The sequence below is a fragment of the Rhinolophus hipposideros genome (assembly GCF_964194185.1).
Source record: "Rhinolophus hipposideros genome assembly, chromosome: 11".
Taxonomy (NCBI): Eukaryota; Metazoa; Chordata; class Mammalia; order Chiroptera; family Rhinolophidae; genus Rhinolophus; species Rhinolophus hipposideros.
Window position 1 is genome coordinate 42660887 of NC_138057.1, and position 19670 is coordinate 42680556.

Below are 19670 nucleotides of genomic sequence, written 5' to 3' on the forward strand. Positions count from 1 at the left end.
AAATCCTTAAAATAAAAGAATACACAGCTGAATGGGTTCAGAGTGTTTCAGGATAATAAAGAGAAAACACTGAAGCGAATCTGGTAAAATTATTAAACTTCCACATTAAAGAAAAAAAAAAGGTCCAAATAGAAAAAGTGAATCACAAAGAAAAAATATTCAGACTGACTGCAAACATCTCATCAAATTTAGATGTCAGGAAACAATGGAGCAACATTCATCATGGGGAAAGCAATGTGGATAGAAAACAGGTGTAACCCAAGAATTCTATACCCAAGCAAGTCACTGTATGTTAACGCCACCGAAAGGCATTTTCAAAAACACGAGATCTCATAAAATATATCATCCGTGGATCCTTTATGAAAAATATCTAAAGGCATAATCCAATCAACTCATAGTAAATGAAAAACAGAGAAAAAATGTACAATTAAAGAAAATGAGAGAATATCTGGTGATAGGCATTTATTTAAACACAGAATTAATACCAAATATGTAGTTTGAATTGCAGATATGATATAGAAATACTAAATTTTCTGAAATTAAACTGATTAATATATAAGTGATACACAACAGAAACACTTGAGTGTCTTTCTGTAGGCTTTACTAGAAAGGATTCCGTGTGATTATCATACGTATTGAATATGAAATCAAAGGATTAAAAGTATAAAAATAAATTCACATGGATTGCAAGATCAAACACTAATTTTATGCCAGCAAAGATGAACAGAAAACACTAAAGAAGGAAGGAAAAAGCAAACCATTCCAGGATTAAGAGAGTAGATACACTGAATTTGAACAGTCAGGAGGCTGTAATCAAGGAGAGCAGAACAGACAAAATGGAGATTAAAATCATGAGCATGGAAACGATCTTGAATACCACGTACACCTCTCATTCCATCTGATACAATATCCTTTCTATATTCAAACTAAGGAAATTTCAGTTTTATGTTCAGGCTTTCAATGACCATCAGTAAGTCACAGGGACAGAGTGCTACCTTCAGAAAAATGTCCTTAAAAAAAAAAAAAAAAAAAATGTCCTTAACCATGGACAAGTTTATGTTGTTCTCATAGGAGTTTTATCATTTGATACATTCATCGTTGTCTCAAAGAGGACGCTTAAAGAAAATAAAATATAGGGATAAAATTAAATGTGTTAATACTATTAGTAAACATTAAGATTGAGAGAACTAGTTTAAGTCTGGTATCGCTAATTTGTCTATAATAGACAGGAATAAAAAAAATTCAGAACATGAAAATAAAATACCAGGGAAAGCACAGAATGGAAGTAATATACATCAGATGTTGGTAAATTATATCCAGAGTGCCAAATTCAGTATGCTGCCCATTTTTACAAATAAAATGTTATTTGAATATAGCCACAGCCATTCATTAACAAAGTGTTTATGGAAGAATTGAGTACCACATGCAACAGAGACCACATGGCTTGAAAAGTTAAAAATATTTACTATCTACCCTTTACATAAAAAATTCCCCAACCCCTAGTAATAGGTGAATAAATTTTTCCACTGCACATGAAAAGGACACGATAAATACTATTTCATCTCTGAAGCTGATAAACTGGGAAACATAACTTGAAGAATACTACTAAAACTTACACGGACTACCAAAGTAAAATTAAAAGCAGATTACGTAACTTTCAAATGATTAGAAGTAGAAAATACAGCAAAAAATCCAATACAAACTAAATAACAAATGAAGGAGAGAGGTAAGAGGGAAGAAGAAATGGTGAGGGGGAGAAAACTGCCAGAAATCAATAAAAGAATCAGAAGACATAAAATGAGAAGCAAAAAAAAAAAAAAAATCTATTATATGAACAAGTGTAAGTAGACTAAATTCACCTACATAAGGAAAAAAACTCTCAAGCTGAGGTTAAAAAATAAAAAATAAACCTGAGAGGAACAATAACAAAGATTAAGAATAACTGAAAATAAATGGACAAGCAAATGGAAACAAAAGGACCATATTAATACCCAACAAAATTAAATTCAAGATATAACAGCATTAACTTACATAAAAAGATAATGTTATAATGAGGAAAATTTCATTCCTGTGGACATTTTTTAGGTACCTCAAAAAAGACTACTTACATATATAAAGCAAAAACTTCTGGAGATAGGGGTAATTGCCATAAACACTAGAGTTGTGGAAAACTTCAGCTCAGTTCTCAGTACTTGGCAGAATCACAACATAATATAAATAAGGAGATTTACCACAAATATAAGCAATAAAAATAATACACATATATTTATGTTTTTAGTATACTCATATATACGTACATATTTTTTATGTGTCCAAAGAATAAAAATTAACTATGTACAATAAACTCTAAAAAGTAAAAACATTTCAGACCACATTCTCCCATCAAAGTGATATAAGATTAGGAATAAATAACAAAGGTTGATAAAAATTACACTTGGAAATTTTTAAACTACCTTAAACAACCCTGTTTCAGAGATAACAATTAAAATCATAATTTTAGGGGCGGCTGGGTAGCTCAGTTGGTTAGTGTTCATAACACCAATGTCACCAGTTTGATTCCCACATAGGCCAGTGAGAAACAACGACTTGAGCTTGGAGCTGAGCCCCTGGTGGGTGGCCGGTTGGCTCAGTGGTTAGAACGCAGTGCTCATAGCAAGCACCAAAGTCACCGGTTTGAGTCCCACATGGGCCAGTGAGCTGCGCCCTCCACAACTAGAGCCCTCCACAACTAGAGTGAAAATAGCAACTTGACTTGGAGCTGAGCTGTACCCTCCACAACTGGATTGGAAAAAAAAACAACTTGACTTGGAGCTGATGGGTCCTGGAAAAACACACTGTTCCCCAATATTCCGCAATAAAAAAAAAAAAACACGTAATTTTAGAACGTCTGTAAAAGAATGATATGAGCAATACACAGAAAAATTCAAAGCTTAAACACTTAATTCAAATCAAGAAAATATGAAATATATAATCTAAGAATTTTAATTCAATAAAATAGAAAAAGTACAACCAAATAAACCTAGAGAAATTGCAGGAAAGAAAATAATAAAAAGGCAAAAACAGATTATTAACAAGGATAAAACAAGACTAAAACCATTCAATGGGGAAATAAATAACAAAGGTTGAAATAAATGGTACTGGGACAACCAGATACCTACTTGTAAAAGCAGCATCAAGTTGGAGCCCTACCTCACACCATATACACCATACACAAAAATCACACCATATATAAAAATCAACTCAAACTGGATCAAAGACCTAACTGTAAGACCTAAAACTACAAAACTCTTAGAAGAAAACATGGAGGTAAATCATTGTGACCTTCAGTTGATTTAGCTATGGTTTCTTATATATGACACCAAAAGCACAAGCAACAACAACAAAAATAAATAAATAAATTGAATTCACCACAATTAAAAATTTTGTGTTTTGGGACAATTTTTCACATAGCCAAACCTGTCATATAATCTTATCAGTTCCATTTTCTTTCTCCCTTGGAGACATCCACCCTATGGCATGGTCCATTCTCTAGAAATATCTAAGTTAATAAAGTTGAAACTACAAGTGATTTTTTAAAAACCTAAACTAAACAATAAATTGAGGCATTTATTAGCTATTTTTGTAAACAGTCAGTTTAGAAAATAAAAGACTATATAATAGAAATTAATTCAATACGATATAAATAAATACAAGATCTTTATTTTGTGCCCATTAGATTGACAAAACCCTATGGATAACTAAGATGAACCAAACAGTCACTAACATTAACTAGAAGTGGGAAAATAAAACAATACAACATTTCTGAAAGGCAGAGTGGTGATGTGAATCAAAATTTAAAATAAGCCATGGATCATTTGTCTGATGATCCAACTCTGAGGAACTTATCTGAAGGGGTAATCACACAAGTACAGAAAAATGGATCCCCTACGATATTCACTGTAGCACATATATATATATATATATATATATATATATATATATATATATATATATATTTTAATGGAAACCAACTAAATATCCATCAATAGGGGTCAGGTATAAATAGTGGTGTGCTAGCAAATATTTAACAACTAGTTCTGCCAGGAGAGGCGGGAAGCCCTGATTTTTAGCATTTGCCAATTCCTGTGGTGGAGATATTCCTATCATGGCTGATTTCAAGCTACCAAAATGAAGTAACTGAATGCAGAATTGAAGAGAAATGTGTACAGTTGGCTTTCATGAGCAGGTGCAAGCCAGCTATAGCACACCACTGTATGATTCAAAATACACTGGAACAAAATAAAAATACGTTGAATAAAAAGCCAAAAATATGACGAAAAAGATTTATATTAACATAGCAAGATATCCATTATATATTACTGGGGAAAAGAAAAAGCCAATTACAGACAGAAACATGTTGTGTAATCTGTGATACCGTGAACTTATATGTGTATTTCATTTTCATTTTGAAAGAAAAAGAATCATGCAACAGTGATGCGTAAAACCTACATTCAATCTAGTTTCACCCATAATAATAGCAGTAAGTCTGGCTTTCATGGAGTATCTAAAGCAGATTAAGATTTTTATTTCAAAACAATAGCAAAAGATCAACAAATGATTTGGTTTCAAAGTAATTAAAAACTTGTGTATTAAATAATGCAAAACAAAAAGAAAAACAACAGACTGGGGTTAAGTTATTTACAGTAAATAATAAAAAGGTTAATTTTATTTGTATGTTGGGAGCGCATAAATAGGCAAAGGAAATAAAGAGACAACCACAAATAAGAAATTCAATTAGAAACAAACATATGGGAAAATACTCATTCTCACTAGTGATCAAATAAATGCAAATTTATAATTATGTACCATTTTTGCCTAGTAACTTATTGATACTCTCATATTGCTCATGATGTTGCAAACTGTATACAATCATTTCAGAAAATGTTTTAGGTATGTGTAATCAAGAGTCATGCAAATGTTGGGACAGCCACATAGCTCAGTTGGTTAGAGTGCGGAGCTCTCACCAACAAGGTTGCGGGTTCAATTCCAGCATGGGATGGTGGGCTGTGCCCCCCGCAACTAAAGATTGAAGACAGCGACTGGACTTGGAGCTGAGCTGCTGAGCTGCGCCCTCCACAACTAGACTGAAGGACAACTACTTGGAGCTGATGGGCCCTGGAGAAACACATTGTCCTCCAATGTTCCCCAATAAAAATTTTTTTTTTAAAGTCATAAAAATGTTCAAATCCTCTAACCTAGAAATAATATGCATATTAATCAATTCTAACAAAAGTGTATATAAGATTATTTTTAAAATGTCATTTCCACCAAGAACTTCATCCCAGCATTATTGTGAAAATGGAAACATTGGGAGAAACCTAAATGTCAAAAGAAAAGAAAAAGAGTAAGCAAGCAAATCAATATATGTGCTCTAATAAATTACATAGCAATTCCAAATATTAACTTGAAGTCTATATAGCCACAAAAAAATAACTTACAACATAATGTTAAATTGTACAGTATGACTAAACCTATGCAGAAACAAAAATAAAACAGACGAGAAAGGAACATACAAAAAATCATGTTTCTTATGTTATATTGGTGCATTCTGAATAAATTTATGAATGTTTTAAATCCTTTTTTCAAACTTTGTATAAGAAATGATTGGATTATTTGTAAAATTTCATCTTCACTTAAAACAAAACATAAAAAAATGTTATTAACATAGAATGGGCTGTCATTCTTTCAAAGGCCAACATGAAAATAATGTATTTCTTGAGAATGTAAGAAAATTCTTAAATGGAAGTAAATAAATATTTCTTGACTCAAACTTTGTCTATTAAATACAATAGTCTTTCTCACTATTAAACTTTTTTACTATTTTAGAAAGCAACTGTACCACCAGAGGATATAGATCTCACTCTATTTTATTCCAAAAAGAGAATGAACTACCATATGAAGTCAGACAGTAGTATACTGCTTGAAGATACATTATAAAGGAAGAATATTTTTAACAGATAAAAGCAATCATTGTGTGACCCTGTGGTTCAGTACTAGGGATGCACAATGCATTAATTAATTCTGGGAAGAATACATTGTAACTTGAGTAGCAATTCACAGACAGACTCTAGGGGTTTAGAAAAACCCTGGACAAGAATCCCTGTTCCCATAGTAAGCATGGCCTGGAGTGGAAAGCCCTACTGAAAATGTGTTTCTTAATGAACATAGTTCATGATTTCATGAAAATATATTTGGAGTCAAGATTTCCCTGAAGAAATATTAATGAAGTCCCATGATTTCCTCCATTAAAATGCAACCCCTTTGCCAAGAATTGTATGGATAGGGAAATATAAATTGTTTATCCAAAACTGATCTAGCAACAGACAGGTTAGGCATCTTCTCTCACAGAAGATGGGAAACTTACGGGATTCATCATTACAATGGTATGTGCCCAAAATTTTTTAGTTATTTCTAATGTGCTTTGGATAACATCTTAGATGTGACCCAACATATAACAGGAGAAACTAGAATTTTCAGAGGACATCCCAGTCATAAGTCCTTGAATACCTCAAGGCCCTTCCATCTCCAGAATCCATGTCTTATCCAATTTCCACTCCAAGAGGAACCAGTGTAATCATAATTCATTATTAATTCTTGACCCATTAGGAAGTGATTGGGAATAAAATTATAGAGATTGATTTCAAGTATCTTTTGTTTCAGCACTCCCTAGTTCTGCTGTCAAATTATTCAGAATTATTGAAATGATCCAAAATACATTTGCCTACATTATGAGTCAAGAAATCCTCTTAAATCAATACTATCATGGACAAATGTAGCCCATTTTGAATGTTGGTCATAATTGGAAGTAGATTTTAGGGACCTTGAATAATCTGAGAAAAAAAGCCTACTCTCTCAGCTTGGATGTGATAGCCCAGAAAGTGAACAGCTTGTAAGAGAACACAACCAACAGATAGGGAGGGGACTTTCTCAGTTAAAAATGGTAAATTACTTCTAAACAGGCGTACCTCATTTTATTGCACTTCACACCTTTATTGTGCTTCACAGACGTTAGGGGGTTTTTATACAAATTGAAGGCAAGACCATCTATCAGAAAAAAGATTACAACTTGCTTCTCGGCAATACGTGCTTTATTATGGCCGTCTCTGAGGTATGCCTGTATTACATGCTTCCACAGGAGTATGACTCCACTTGGTAAGAATATCTCATGATACTACTTATCTGCTTATTGCCTTGGGCAACTGAAAGGCACTCTATAGTAAGAGGAAGCCAGCCAGGTGAAAGCAGACTTCCTAGACGAGGACCTCTCAGAGATTCTAATAACGAAATCACCAGATTAGCAGAGTACTCAATTAATAATAGATGTATTTGTATCACCTTAAACAGCTGACAGAAAAAAAACAGGGAGGAGCCATGTTGTAAACTTTCTTTTAATATGTGAATGGGTTTTCTCAGGACACTGTTTGACATGAGATCTGGGCTTAGTCTATCTCACTACCTCTGGGAGAGAGCACATGCAACAAAAATTCCTCCCATACAACCCAGACTTCTACACTTGCTCATCTCCCTGCCCACGATCTGGGAGAGGAAGGCGAGGAAGGGCAGGGTCGATGTGACAATGATAAAGACACACGGCGGGGCAGTGAGCTGACAGGAAGAAGCTGTGTGGGCCTGGCTCTTCCTGATCAAAGCCACCACGCCAGCACACAGGGCAGCTCTCCATTACTCCCCTGTGCACCCCTGCAGGGCCTAGTGAAGGCACGGCTGCAGCACCCCAACTAGCAGCACTGCCTCCGCCCCACCAAGCCCCACTAGACCCCCTGTTACTCTTCTTCACCTATGACTGTTCTCTTTTTCCACTGCACCTGTCCAACTCCAAATCCGAAATCAAGGTAGGTGAGCCTGAAGCTGATAAGATAATGAGAACCATGAGCCAGCAGCAAAGTAGGGGTCGAGGAATGCCAAATGCCTGCCTGGCACCGCCAGTGGACCTGGGTCTTGTTACAGCGAGGCTCTTTGATCAGGAAGAGCTAAGGTGAGAGTCCCGCTGTGCTTTCTTTGGTCATAGAGCCCCTCTTCCAGAAAGCAGACAGGAGACACAGAAAGTTGCTTTCTTAAAGTTTCTCTGACCGTGGCCATGACAACTGAGGGTAGTTCAGAAGCCACAGCAAATATATATGTACATACTTTAAAACAAACAAAAAAAAGGATGCAAATTCCTTACTCCGTGATATGACTATGTCCACCATTATCTGTTTTTCTGGTTTCGATGAAAGCCCCCAAGACAAAAATGCTCCCAGTAATGCACACTGTCATGGAAGAAAAAATGGACACAAAGGGTCCCTCCAAGAGTTACATGGAAGGCCCTGGAAAAGGGATCTCCGAGCTCCAAATACAAAGCAGCCCCCACAATGTGCCCCAGTAAGGTGTACAAGGCATTCCCAGTGCCCAGGCTCAAGTGGCCAACCTGCTCTCACTGAAACTGGCAGAAATAGCTTGGGCAGCAGAGATTCTTTGTAAGCGAGTGAAAAGCACTGCTTAAAGCCCAATGAAACAATAAACAGAAAGAAAAAAAAAGCAGTGAGTCACAGGTAGCTGCCTAAGGGAATCTCAGAAAACACCGAGGCCTGAGCAGGTCAGCCTGGAGCACAGAAACTCTAAGGCTCCATCCACCGCTGGGCCCCCAGGACGCGGCCCTTCCTGCAGGAAGCAAGAGACCCACGCTGATATGACAGGAGGCTTTGGATACCATTCGCTGTGAAGGCAGTGAAACTATCAGCAGCTCGCCAGGCAGCAGGAGAGGCCGCTCCACACAGACTGGCCAATGCCTCCTCCTCACTCAGGCTTCCCCAGGGTGCAGGGAGTTATTCCCAAGAGGAAAGGGGGGCAGAGGGAGAGTAAGGGGCTGGCAAGAAGGAGCCCATTGGCCCTGGCAATGCCTCCTCATTGGACATCTGACCACTGGAAAGGGCCGGGGCCCCTAGCACAGGGGTGAGTTTGGGCAGAAATAAAGCTTCAGAGGCCAAGTGGAGCAAGTTCCAAACCTCAAATGGCCCTTAGATTTGGTTGGATCTCTTTATTCTACAACTTTCTATAGAAATAGTAAAGGAACAAAATAACACCCCCACGTTAGTTCAGAGAGGTAGGGCAGGAGTACTTGACCACCTTTCATTTCCAGGTTTTAGAAAAAATAGACACACAGTCACCACTATGCAAACCCATTAGGAGTGTTTAATTACTGAGGTGAAGAAACTTGCACAAAGCCTGTCTGCCATTGTTTTTGCATGATTTACCAATTTTCAAAAACACTGTATCACAAGTGTTAGAACGACAAGAGTTAAATGCTTAACAAGTATCCTGGCATTCTTTTAAGGGCAAACGAGGAACCAGAATTAAAGTCATCCTGTATTATTAGAACAAGTAACAGGAAATGGGTCAGCTCTTTAGGACAAGAGAAAAACTGCCATTTGCCATCTGCAGGAATAACATGATATAATGAAGGAGCTCTGAAAAGCATCGGTCCTAAACTATCAATTCACATGGCAAAAAAATATCATGGCATCTTTACCTTAAAAAAAACAAACCAACCACCACACCTACTCTGACTGCGTATAACAAAAGCAAAGGTCCCTGTTGACGCCTCCTTCCCTCCTAATTACCTGTATGGAAATACAACTAGATGTTTTAAGGCTCCTCAGTAACTGAGATGGGGACGTGCAGATCATTAAATGAGGAACGTGCACTATTACTTAACACAGGCCTACAGCACCTTCTCCCCTTCCAGCAAATGCACTGCATCCTATTTTGAAACCCAATGGCCCATGATAGATTATCTCGCACCGGCTCACCAACTCTCTGCTGGTAACCACCAACAGATCTCATGTCCCCGCCCTCTAGAACAGGAAGGAGAATTTTACGTTTTGTTCAATGACAACATATTTTGTTTTGCAGACCAAAGTGTTGCTAAAGAAAGTTTATCATCTCCTAAAAGTACATTCACAAGACGTATTAAAGCACCCAACTTCCCCTCTGATCAGCTCACAGCCAAATGTTTAAAAGCATCAACTTAGAAGTTCCCTAAATCTTAAAGAAAAGCACACACCAGAAAATCTAAGGAACCTCTCCTAGCCTTTGGTTAAGGAAGCTGTGATGAGAGAGTAAAACGGGTAGGTAGTATTCACACAGACTTTTTGGGGAGTAGAGGCGGGGGAGTGGGCATGGGCTGCAGCAAACAGTGTAAGACTGGATAATGGGTGGGTAAGACACTGAAGCATTTCTCTATAGAAACAACTAATCAGCTGCTGTTACCAGGAAATAGATGGAAGATGCCACCTATCACTCTGCTGCCTGCCTTTTCAGCAAAAGAAAAAAGAAAAAAGAAACAAGAAAAATTTTTACAAGACGAAAAACGTTTTTAAAACATAAAAGAGCAGTAAAGGAAAAATTCTATTTCAATTTTTCTCACAAGTGATGGGCATCAAAAAAAATAAAATTCTGGAAAGAGGCAATTAATTCATGATTTCGGTTCTCCAAAGGAAAAACACAAGGCTATCTCTTAGAAATAAATAGACATGAACATGTTTCTAAACATCAGTATTCACTGCCTGCAACAGAGCCAAAAACTCTCACTCTAGCTCTTTTTCTTTAATTTGTGGATCAATTATTGTTCCCTTCTGTGAGGTGTCAGGAATATAATGTATTAATAATATTCTAGTTCCTAACTGCACCACAATCCATTACATACTTTCTTGAAATTACTTTGTTTCTAAAGCAATCAAATTGCTCACAACCCAAGATTAATTCTGTAATAAAGGTGCGTGGAATTTTCAAATTTCAAAGGGCGGTGTGTGGAACAGTTTTCCATTCAAATTAGTTGATAAACACCATTGGCTTTTCAACCCGAAACAATATGAGAATGTTCAACTGAATCATTCTTGCTAAAGAATGAATGAGAAGCAGACATGGAGACAAAAGACAATTTCGATTTCATCTTTAAAACAGAATTCCTTTTACTGTGTCCCAGGTGGCCCATGAAACAGCAAACAGGAGTGGCAAATGGAGAACATATGGATGATACCCATTAGAAGAAAGCAAGAAGTTTAAATTAATTTCCTCCAACTGCTCTTTCTTTTGGGAATCCAGCTTCCCACCCTGCACCAACCCTCCTACGCTGCTCCATCCCCACCCCCCAGTTACTGACAACTGAATCATTGTAAATGGAGCAAGACACTGTGCTACATTGAGATACAAAGAAACAAGCGCCATAATCTTTGCCCTCCGGGAGTTACCAATCTAGTTAGAAACCCAGGGCAAGTGGTCATTAACAACTTCTCACAATTAAAGGCAAAATATGATACAGTCCAAGGAAATTATATATACAGAGAGTGCCAAAAAATGTACACATTTTAAGAAAGGAAAAAAACTGTATTAAAATTACACTGATGGTAACTACTTTGAGCACCTCTTATAAGTGCAGAAATCAAACATGACTTATATTCATCTTTTGTTATCAGTATATATTGAGCATTACAATTTTTTCCTTTTTAAAATGTGCATACATTTTTTTTGGCACCATATATGAAATTTCAAGAGTTCAAGTTCTCAAGATCATCTCCTTTTTCCAGTTGTGTAATCCCCGAAAAGCCTTCAGATTATTTTGTCTTTTTCTTTGTAGTAAGAGCCAATAGAAAAACCAAAGCCAGGAAGAACACTCAGAAGGACATGTTAGTCCGAGGGCGTCAACTGTGAAACAAGAAACGCAAAAAGTTCTCTGTAGCCTTTCCTATTGGCAAATAAGAAATGAGGAGTGTCTCATGTAGCACATTATCTTGCACATAATAGGTGCTTAATATTTGTTCATTTGACCAGCATTCTGTATGCAGCTGTTCCTTCTTATGATATGCTTGGTTTAAAAAAAAAAAAAATTAGAGAAAATGTTTATTTTCCAATAACTGGCAAGTGTTTGTTGAATAAATGAATTTGAAATCTCTTCATAACTTTATTTTAAAATAACACTCATCTTATTCTTAAAATTGAACCTAAAGGCTTTTAACAAAATATTCTGCACTGATTTCTAAAATTATGGCTAGGTATAAAGGTCAATCCCAGAGCAATTTAGTGAATTCAGTTTTTGGTTCTTGGCACCGCAATATGGATGTTTATTTTTGTTTGTAAAGTCCAGATTCATGACCACCTAGGGTTTATGAACTCATTTCCGACAGCATGTTTAGGTCCTTTTTTCCTTTTTACTACGTTAGATGAGCAATCAGACACAGTTTTTACATATCAGTAACGCAACAAATCAAAGGTGACTGTCAAACAACTTCATAATTTTATTAGTAACAGCTGTTCACACAAAACAGTGTTTGGGCCTGATAATAACTCTTTCTTTACTGTTACTCCATTCAGCAGAACAAGAGAAAACTTTCACTGTTTACTGTAGTCAGTTATTGACACAGATTTAATTACCAACAATCACACATTTTACCTTCTACTGCTATTTCACACCTCCCTAGGATTAATTCTGCAAAGATCTTAACATTGCTTTAAAAGCCATTATAAAAGTTTCCTTTGAAAAAAAGTCACTGCCCTCCCCTTCAACTAGGAAATCAGACTTTAATTTGATGCTACAAATATTTGTATTTCCCTCGACCTAAAACATAGTCTGGAAGAAACAGATTCCTTGGCCATTCTTAGGGAGAAAGCAACCCTAACCTTAAAATGGTTTCTCTCTCTTCCAAGATGTATCCTTTGAGCTCCTCACTTTCCACCTACAATACCCAATCAACATTTTCATTATAATCAAGAGAATTAATAACCTCCCCTTAAAGAAAAATTAGTATAAATGCTAGAATAAAATCATTCTTGGAAAATCTTGTTTATTTCTTTTCAAACGTAAGTTTGCCTAAATCATGAGGAAAAATGTGTTTCTTTTTTCTGCTAAACTTAGCATAGCACACAGCCTCACAAACTGCAAAAGCTGTTTCAGGTCCTTAAAAATTCATCTATAATAAAAATAATTCTTATTTTACATTCTTATCTTACATTTAATAGGCATCTCTAAAAATTGAACATAAGCCATCTCTTATAGAGTGCAGCTGGGGTGTTTGTTTTTTTTTTAATAAAAAAAGAGGCTATCAAATTTACTTGTAATAAACAAAATGGTTACTAAAGCATTCTTCCGTTCTCCTTTCTAAACTTATGTAAAAAATATCTGAAGAGATATACACTGAATATTTCACTGTACAGGAGAGTTTTAATTTGTGCCAAAGTTCCCATATGAAGAAATAACATATAAGTACAGGATTGACAGTTAATATGGCAGATATAGATAATGAACTTACATGGTTCAACGCAAAAAATCTTACTCTGCAAGGCTGTGTTACATAGAGTCAGAGCTACAGTTCTGATTTGAATGAGGGATGCTCCCACTTCACTCTTCAGATATAAATTACAAGTACTTTGTTTCAAAAGAAAAAAGAAAGCAAAAAGAGGAAATGCATCCAAATAAATCCTGACATTTAGAAATATATTCAACGCCAGGAAGCTCAGAGTAGCAAAAATAAAACCGGTTTGGTCTTAAAGCAGCCTCATAAACACCGCATTTTGGTATTTCCAGGGAGATGCTGTTATTAGGGCTGCTTAGAGAGGTGCTTTCATCTGTGGTTCTGGGTAGCCATTCTAGACAGCCACTAACCTCCAGTTAATTCAGGCAATCAACATCCCCATTCTTCCCTCCAGTGAACTCCACAGAGGGGTAGGATAGTGGGGTGGGTGCTTTTATCCAGGCCTGTGGGAATGAACTCTCCATATAGTCTAAAAATTTGCCAGAGCATTCCTCGTCTTCCATGTCCCTTCTTGCTCTGTCACCGTAGTTTTCAGTACAGATGTATAGCTCTCAAATTAAAACTGTTCTACCTGCAATTCCTAAAATTGAGTATTTAATCATTGTGGTTCTCCTCATGTGGTGGATAAGTAAATCATAAAAGTGGGCTTGATTACCACCTGTAGTCTAGAGAATTTTAGAAAATCCACTCCGATGAGTGTATCATGGAGAAAAGGGGATGGCTAAAGGATGATAAGGTTAAACTAGCTTCTCTACACGACAAAAAGTAATCAAGACATGTAATGACTTTTTTTTTCTTTAAACGTTCATACTTAAAGCATGACTGTCATCATTCTCAAAAGCACCCAGCATAGAACTGTAATACACTGGCTCGATACGTGACGTTACATCTGCATTAACACTTCCAATCCTGGAATGCATCCGTAGTCAATTGGCTCACAGTTACATACAATTTTTAAAAAGAAGAACATGATTTTTGGGGGGCACAGATTAAAAACATTACATATCCCCCATGTCTCTATAATTTATTCATTAGTTTATGGCCCCAATTTCTATCAGGAGAACCATAAATAAATTTACTCATTCAACAAATACTTATTGAGAGCATTCTATGAGTCAGATATTGTGCTAGAAGCTGGAAATTAATAGTGAGCAATGCAGGCAGAATTCCCTACCCTCAGAAGCTTCCAGTCTACAACAGGAAGAAAACCTACAATTACACATGTCATTAAGTTAGAAGATCAAAAGCATACATTCTTCCATCTAAGACTGGCCTAAATTACGTCTGTTTTCAAAAGGTGGAAACCATTCAATAACAAAGGTTTGGTACATCTTCCTATTTGATGATTAAGATCTGAAGAGTCAAGACTTCTAAAACATGTAAAATCAGAACAGGTAAATAGGATAAAAATGTATCTTCAAGGAACTGAAAAAAATTTCAACATGGCAATCTGTGACGAAGCAGGCATTCAAAGCCACTTGTTTTATACACACTAAAAGACACCGATGCTAAATAGTGTGACCTATGTATGTACCACCAACAGAAATATTTTGCTAACATTCATGAATATTAATCAATTAAAGGAAATATGTTCTTTACACCTAGAAAGTATACAAAAATTTCAACCAAGTTTACTAATAAAGTGTCCTCTTGCATATATATGTAGAATACAAAGTTTTCCCTGAGGTGTCAAAGAAAATAAACACTGATGTAAATGAATTCAGAGAATGAATAAATTAAAGGAAACAAGAAAAGAATTCATCGTTATATGTGATATATATGGTGGTACGTTTCTGGGTTCATTTTTTAAAAAGAATAAAAATCAAAATGCATACGTACTGTAGAATTTGGAACACATTGGCACAATTGCTGGATATGAATAAAAATAACCCAACTTTTAGTGCCATATTTTCATCTAGCACTATTTTCCATTTCTAATTTCTCCATACTATTAATATAAAATTAAATAATTATGTGGACTAATGAAAGGTCCCATGCCAAATAAATCCATTAAAGTGGCATCATGCCTTGAACTAATTATCTACTTTGAAAAGAATTTAATCTGGAATTTCATTTAAAAATAAGGGTGATTCCTCAATTTAAATATTTAAAAACATTGGTGAATCGTTAAACCGTGAAAGGGTACATCCTTTAACCTCCTTTGGACAGGTATCACTTAAATGAATGAAGGTACCAGAAGCCTCACCCAAGCAGCCCATCAGGAGTTACTCAAAGGAACCCCTCCCCAATACCTTCCCTGATTCACATCAACCATCATTTCTCTCCTGGACTCAAAAAATCATGCAATGCCCATACACACAAATCTATATTTAGCATATATCATTAACTATATGAATAACATAGATCTTACAGTAGCTTTGTTACAAAAGCAATATACTTAGAACACAAAGCAGTAGCAAATCTTACATGATGTCTAGGCATCATATTTCTAACAGCAAGTTGTATCATTTTTAAATGTTACCAATGAATGTAGGTGCTAAATGAAAGTCATATTTTTCTACCACTTCTAAGAGGCCATATTTGGGGGCTGGGGTGGGGCTTGTACTAAACCCTACTCAACTATCTCCTAAGAAGAAAAAAAAAATCCTCCCCACTGCCAACACTTTAGCAGTAAAATTGTTTTACTTTATTTTTTTCTCATGCAATTACTTCCAAGTTCATTTTTTTAAAGCACAGTATGTTACTTAAATACACAGTATGCAATAAAGCATCCATATATGTGTATTTCCCCAAAAGTCCTCCTCCTAGACGTTGAAACCTAGGCCCTCAAACAGATGAACCCCCGACTCTAACTCATAGCGCCTAGGAACCCAGAGCTGTCACATTTCAAGCCATAGGGTTGGCTTGAGAGCCCTCAACCACCCAATTCACAGCTAAATAGAAATATGTAAAGGCTGTAAACGGGGGGGGGGGGGGGGGGGGGGGGGGGGGAGGAGAAGAAAAACCGTTAAGTCTAAAACACATGGTTTTGCCCCCTTAATCATGCACTTAAACATTCTATACATTTCTCTTGCCCTCTCTATTGTCTTCTCAATCATGATAATTCAGAAAACATTCAACTACATTTTCAGCCAGTAAAAATAGCTCAAAATGAGAATAAAAATAAAAAGATCATTTTCCCATAATAGTTTACCCTCCCCTGCCTTCATTTCCAAAAGCCCACCGCTTTTATCAAGCACTTTGCCTTCTTGTTCTTTATTAACATGTGCACATTTATCTAATCTGCTTCAAAATGAAAACATAAAGCATAGCATGTGCATTAACCATTTGTAACTTTGTGATCATTATATTTTGTTCCTTCTTGTAAATGATCCCGGTACATAAGCAGTTCAGTCCAAAAAGCAACTGATTCCTTGAACTAGGAGATTGAATGCTCAAGATAAGAAAACACATGTTTCTCAAATCCGAATTGACAATACAATATTCTTTTCTTCCAGAAATGTCTGAGAAACATATTTATTATACACGCAAATATCCCGAACAGGAGTGCAGGCATTTTTCAGGCCTGTGACTGCAAAGCTGTTTGCTCTTCTTACCACAATAGCTCAGAGTATGTTACCCTGGCTTGTATATGTGAACCCTGATGGCTGATTCTGAATAATCTCTCAGAGATAATAATCAACAGAATTCCTAATTGAGAACCAGCATTTTCTTGCTAACTTAGTGTTAGAGAAGAACGCTGAGTTGTGTGGGTTTTTTTTTTTTTTAGAGATTAAAGGGAAATTTCTTGCTGTACACTTCCCGTTTTCCTTCCAGTCCAGATTCCAAACATATTAAAATGCTGTCCGTTTTAAACAAAAGGTTTCTATTTGTCTCCATGAGAGTAATTGAGAGGCTGCACTGGTTTTCAGTAGTAACTATTGTGAATTCAGGCCTACATCTGGGTTGCCTCATTAAACAAAAGATACCCGTCGCTGTCAACAACCACACAGCCAGCCCAACGCTCCCCATCCCTTGCCTTTTTCTCTGGAAGGAATTTTGCAGACAAGAAACACGCCTGTCACTATCCACTGGTCAAGAAACTCTTCTGGGGTCCCTCCTTTCGGTGGTCTGGTGGCCAGAGAACAGCACTGGTGTGACACATTTGTGCTTGCCTCCCTGCCCCCCTAATACATGAGCCTCCTTTCTTTGGAGGGCCAACCACTCGCCTCTCTCATCACCACTCCTTGAAGAAGCCAGCTGGGACTCTGCCCACCACCGTTCCACCATTACCCCCTGACCCCAGAATGCACTGATACGGATGTACACGGGCCACCCCCTAGTTGCCCTGGCTCCGTTCGCCACCCTCGGGCCACACACACAGCTAGCTCCCCACTCCACCACCCACGGGGCGCCGCGGCCACGACACTGGAAGTTCAACCCCTCTTTCCACCTTCCCATGCCTTCCCCCCCACCCAAGTTATTTGCCATTTAGGAGATGCACGGCAAATAAACGCGCACCCGGAATGCACGGCCTTCAGGGGCCGGGGGCAGGGCAGCCCGACCCCTCTGCGTGTGTGTGCGAGTGTGTGTGTGTACGCGCGCGCCCGAAAGGGTGCGGGTGGTGGCCGGGGGCGCGCCGGGGGACGGCAGGGAACAGCCGCGGGCGCCCCGAGCCGGGGGCCGCTGGCGGCGGCTGCCCCGGGGGTTCGGGGGTGGCTGGCGGGGGGCGCCGAGGTCCGGGGAAGGGCCCGCGAAGGCCGGCCCCGGGCGGCACTCACCCAGCAGCAGCAGCTTGAGCTCCCGGCGAGCGTCCCGCTTGTCCCTGCGGAGCTGCCGCTCGATCTCGTCGTTGATCCTCCGGGCTTCCTTGGCCTCCTCGCTCAGGCAGCACGCCATGATGGACTCCAGAGTCATTCTTCCAAAGTGCCTCCGCTGCAGCCCCGCCGGCACCCCCTGCTCACACGCGCGCACACACACCCTCCCGCCCTCGCTCCCCCGAGGCAGCGGTGGCCGCCGAGCCCCCGCCGCCCGGGCGCGCGTCCGGGACTAGCTCGGGGAACCGGCGCGGTGGCCGCGGCCAGGGCCGGAGCCACCAGGTGGAACGGGGGTGCGGCGGGAGCAGACGGCTGGGGCCGCCCGCAGCAGCGAGGCGGGGCGGGAGGCGGCCGCGGGCGCCGGTGCGGGGTGCGCGCGAGGAAAGGCCGCCGCTCCCGGCCTCGCTCAGACGCCCGGGCTTCCTTCCCCGGGAACGGGCGGCTCGCCTCGCCCCCCGCGCGGCCACCGCCGCCGCCGAGGCTCCCCGAAGCCCTGCGCCCGGCGGCGAGAGCACATCCACCGGGGCGTACTCGCAGCGAGCGGCCGCCGACGGCTCTGTGCGCCCGGCGCGCCCGCTCTCGGCCGCCGCGGAACACGGCTCCCGGGCGCCCTCGGCCCTGCCCGCGCCCGCCGCCCGCCGCCCGCCGCGCGCTCCTCCGCCTCCGCCTCCGCCTCCGCCTCCGCCGGGCGCCCACCCCCGGCCCCGATTGCCAGGCGCGGAGCGGCTGCTCAGTGCTCGCCCTCCCCCTCGCCACACACACACATTTTCTTCTTTCTCTGAACTGGAGCACAGATCCGGGAGGGCGGCGGCGGCGGCGGCGGCGGCGGGAGGAAGAGGAGGAGGAGGAGGAGGAGGAGGGAATGGGCGCAGGAGGAGGGAGCGGGGAGGCGGTGCCGCCCGGCCCCTACTGGAAGGCTCTCCCGGGCTCGCAGCCGCCGCGCGCGCCTCCCGGGTGGGGCCGGCCCTCTGCGCTCTGCGGGCGCCTTCCGCTCCCGCGCCCTCTGCGGGGCCCGCGGGCGCAGCGGTCACGGCCGTCCCGGCGGAGGGCGGGGGCGGGTCTCCCTAGCTCAAGCAGGGCGGCCGCCAACCTGCCGCTGCCCGCGGGCTGCCCGGGCGTGGTAAAGCAGGAATATGGCGGCCTCTGCCTCCTTTTCAGCCCACCAGCCCCGGAGCGCGGCCTCGGCCCTCTGGGAATCCTCAGGACTCGGCCCCGCGAGCCCCCTGCCCCGGCTGTCACCGTGGACACCCTGCCCAGCTCCCCGCAGGCGGCCGCCGCGCTCGCGCCCCCCGCTCCTGGGCCGCACAGATCTGCTGGCGCGACCCTCTGCAGCCACTGCTGTATTCCTTCCCGTTCCTATTTCTAGAACGCCATTCGGTTACAAAGTATCTCTGTCATCTCTGACCCCAATTCAGTAGTAGAAAATAAGATACACTCGATAGTGGAGTGTGACAGGGGAAGAGAAGTAATTGTCACTGGTTCCCGGAGGTGTGTGTGTGTGTCGGGGGGCGGGGGGCATTAAAAGGTGACACTCTCCACAGTTACTGGACATAGAAATGTAAACCCTGAG

The 19670-nt window shown here is 40.4% G+C and overlaps 1 protein-coding gene across 1 annotated transcript in view; it reads right to left on the reverse strand.

The window, feature by feature from the left end:
* LOC308504853 (guanine nucleotide-binding protein G(q) subunit alpha) overlaps window positions 1-18429 on the reverse strand; it is a 270460-nt gene extending 252031 nt beyond the window's left edge. The window contains exon 1 of the mRNA XM_081066233.1: window positions 18065-18429. Coding sequence (XP_080922359.1) covers window positions 18065-18200 — 136 coding nt within the window. The 5' untranslated portion in view covers window positions 18201-18429. The remainder of the gene's footprint in view (window positions 1-18064) is intronic.
* Window positions 18430-19670: the final 1241 nt, after the last annotated feature.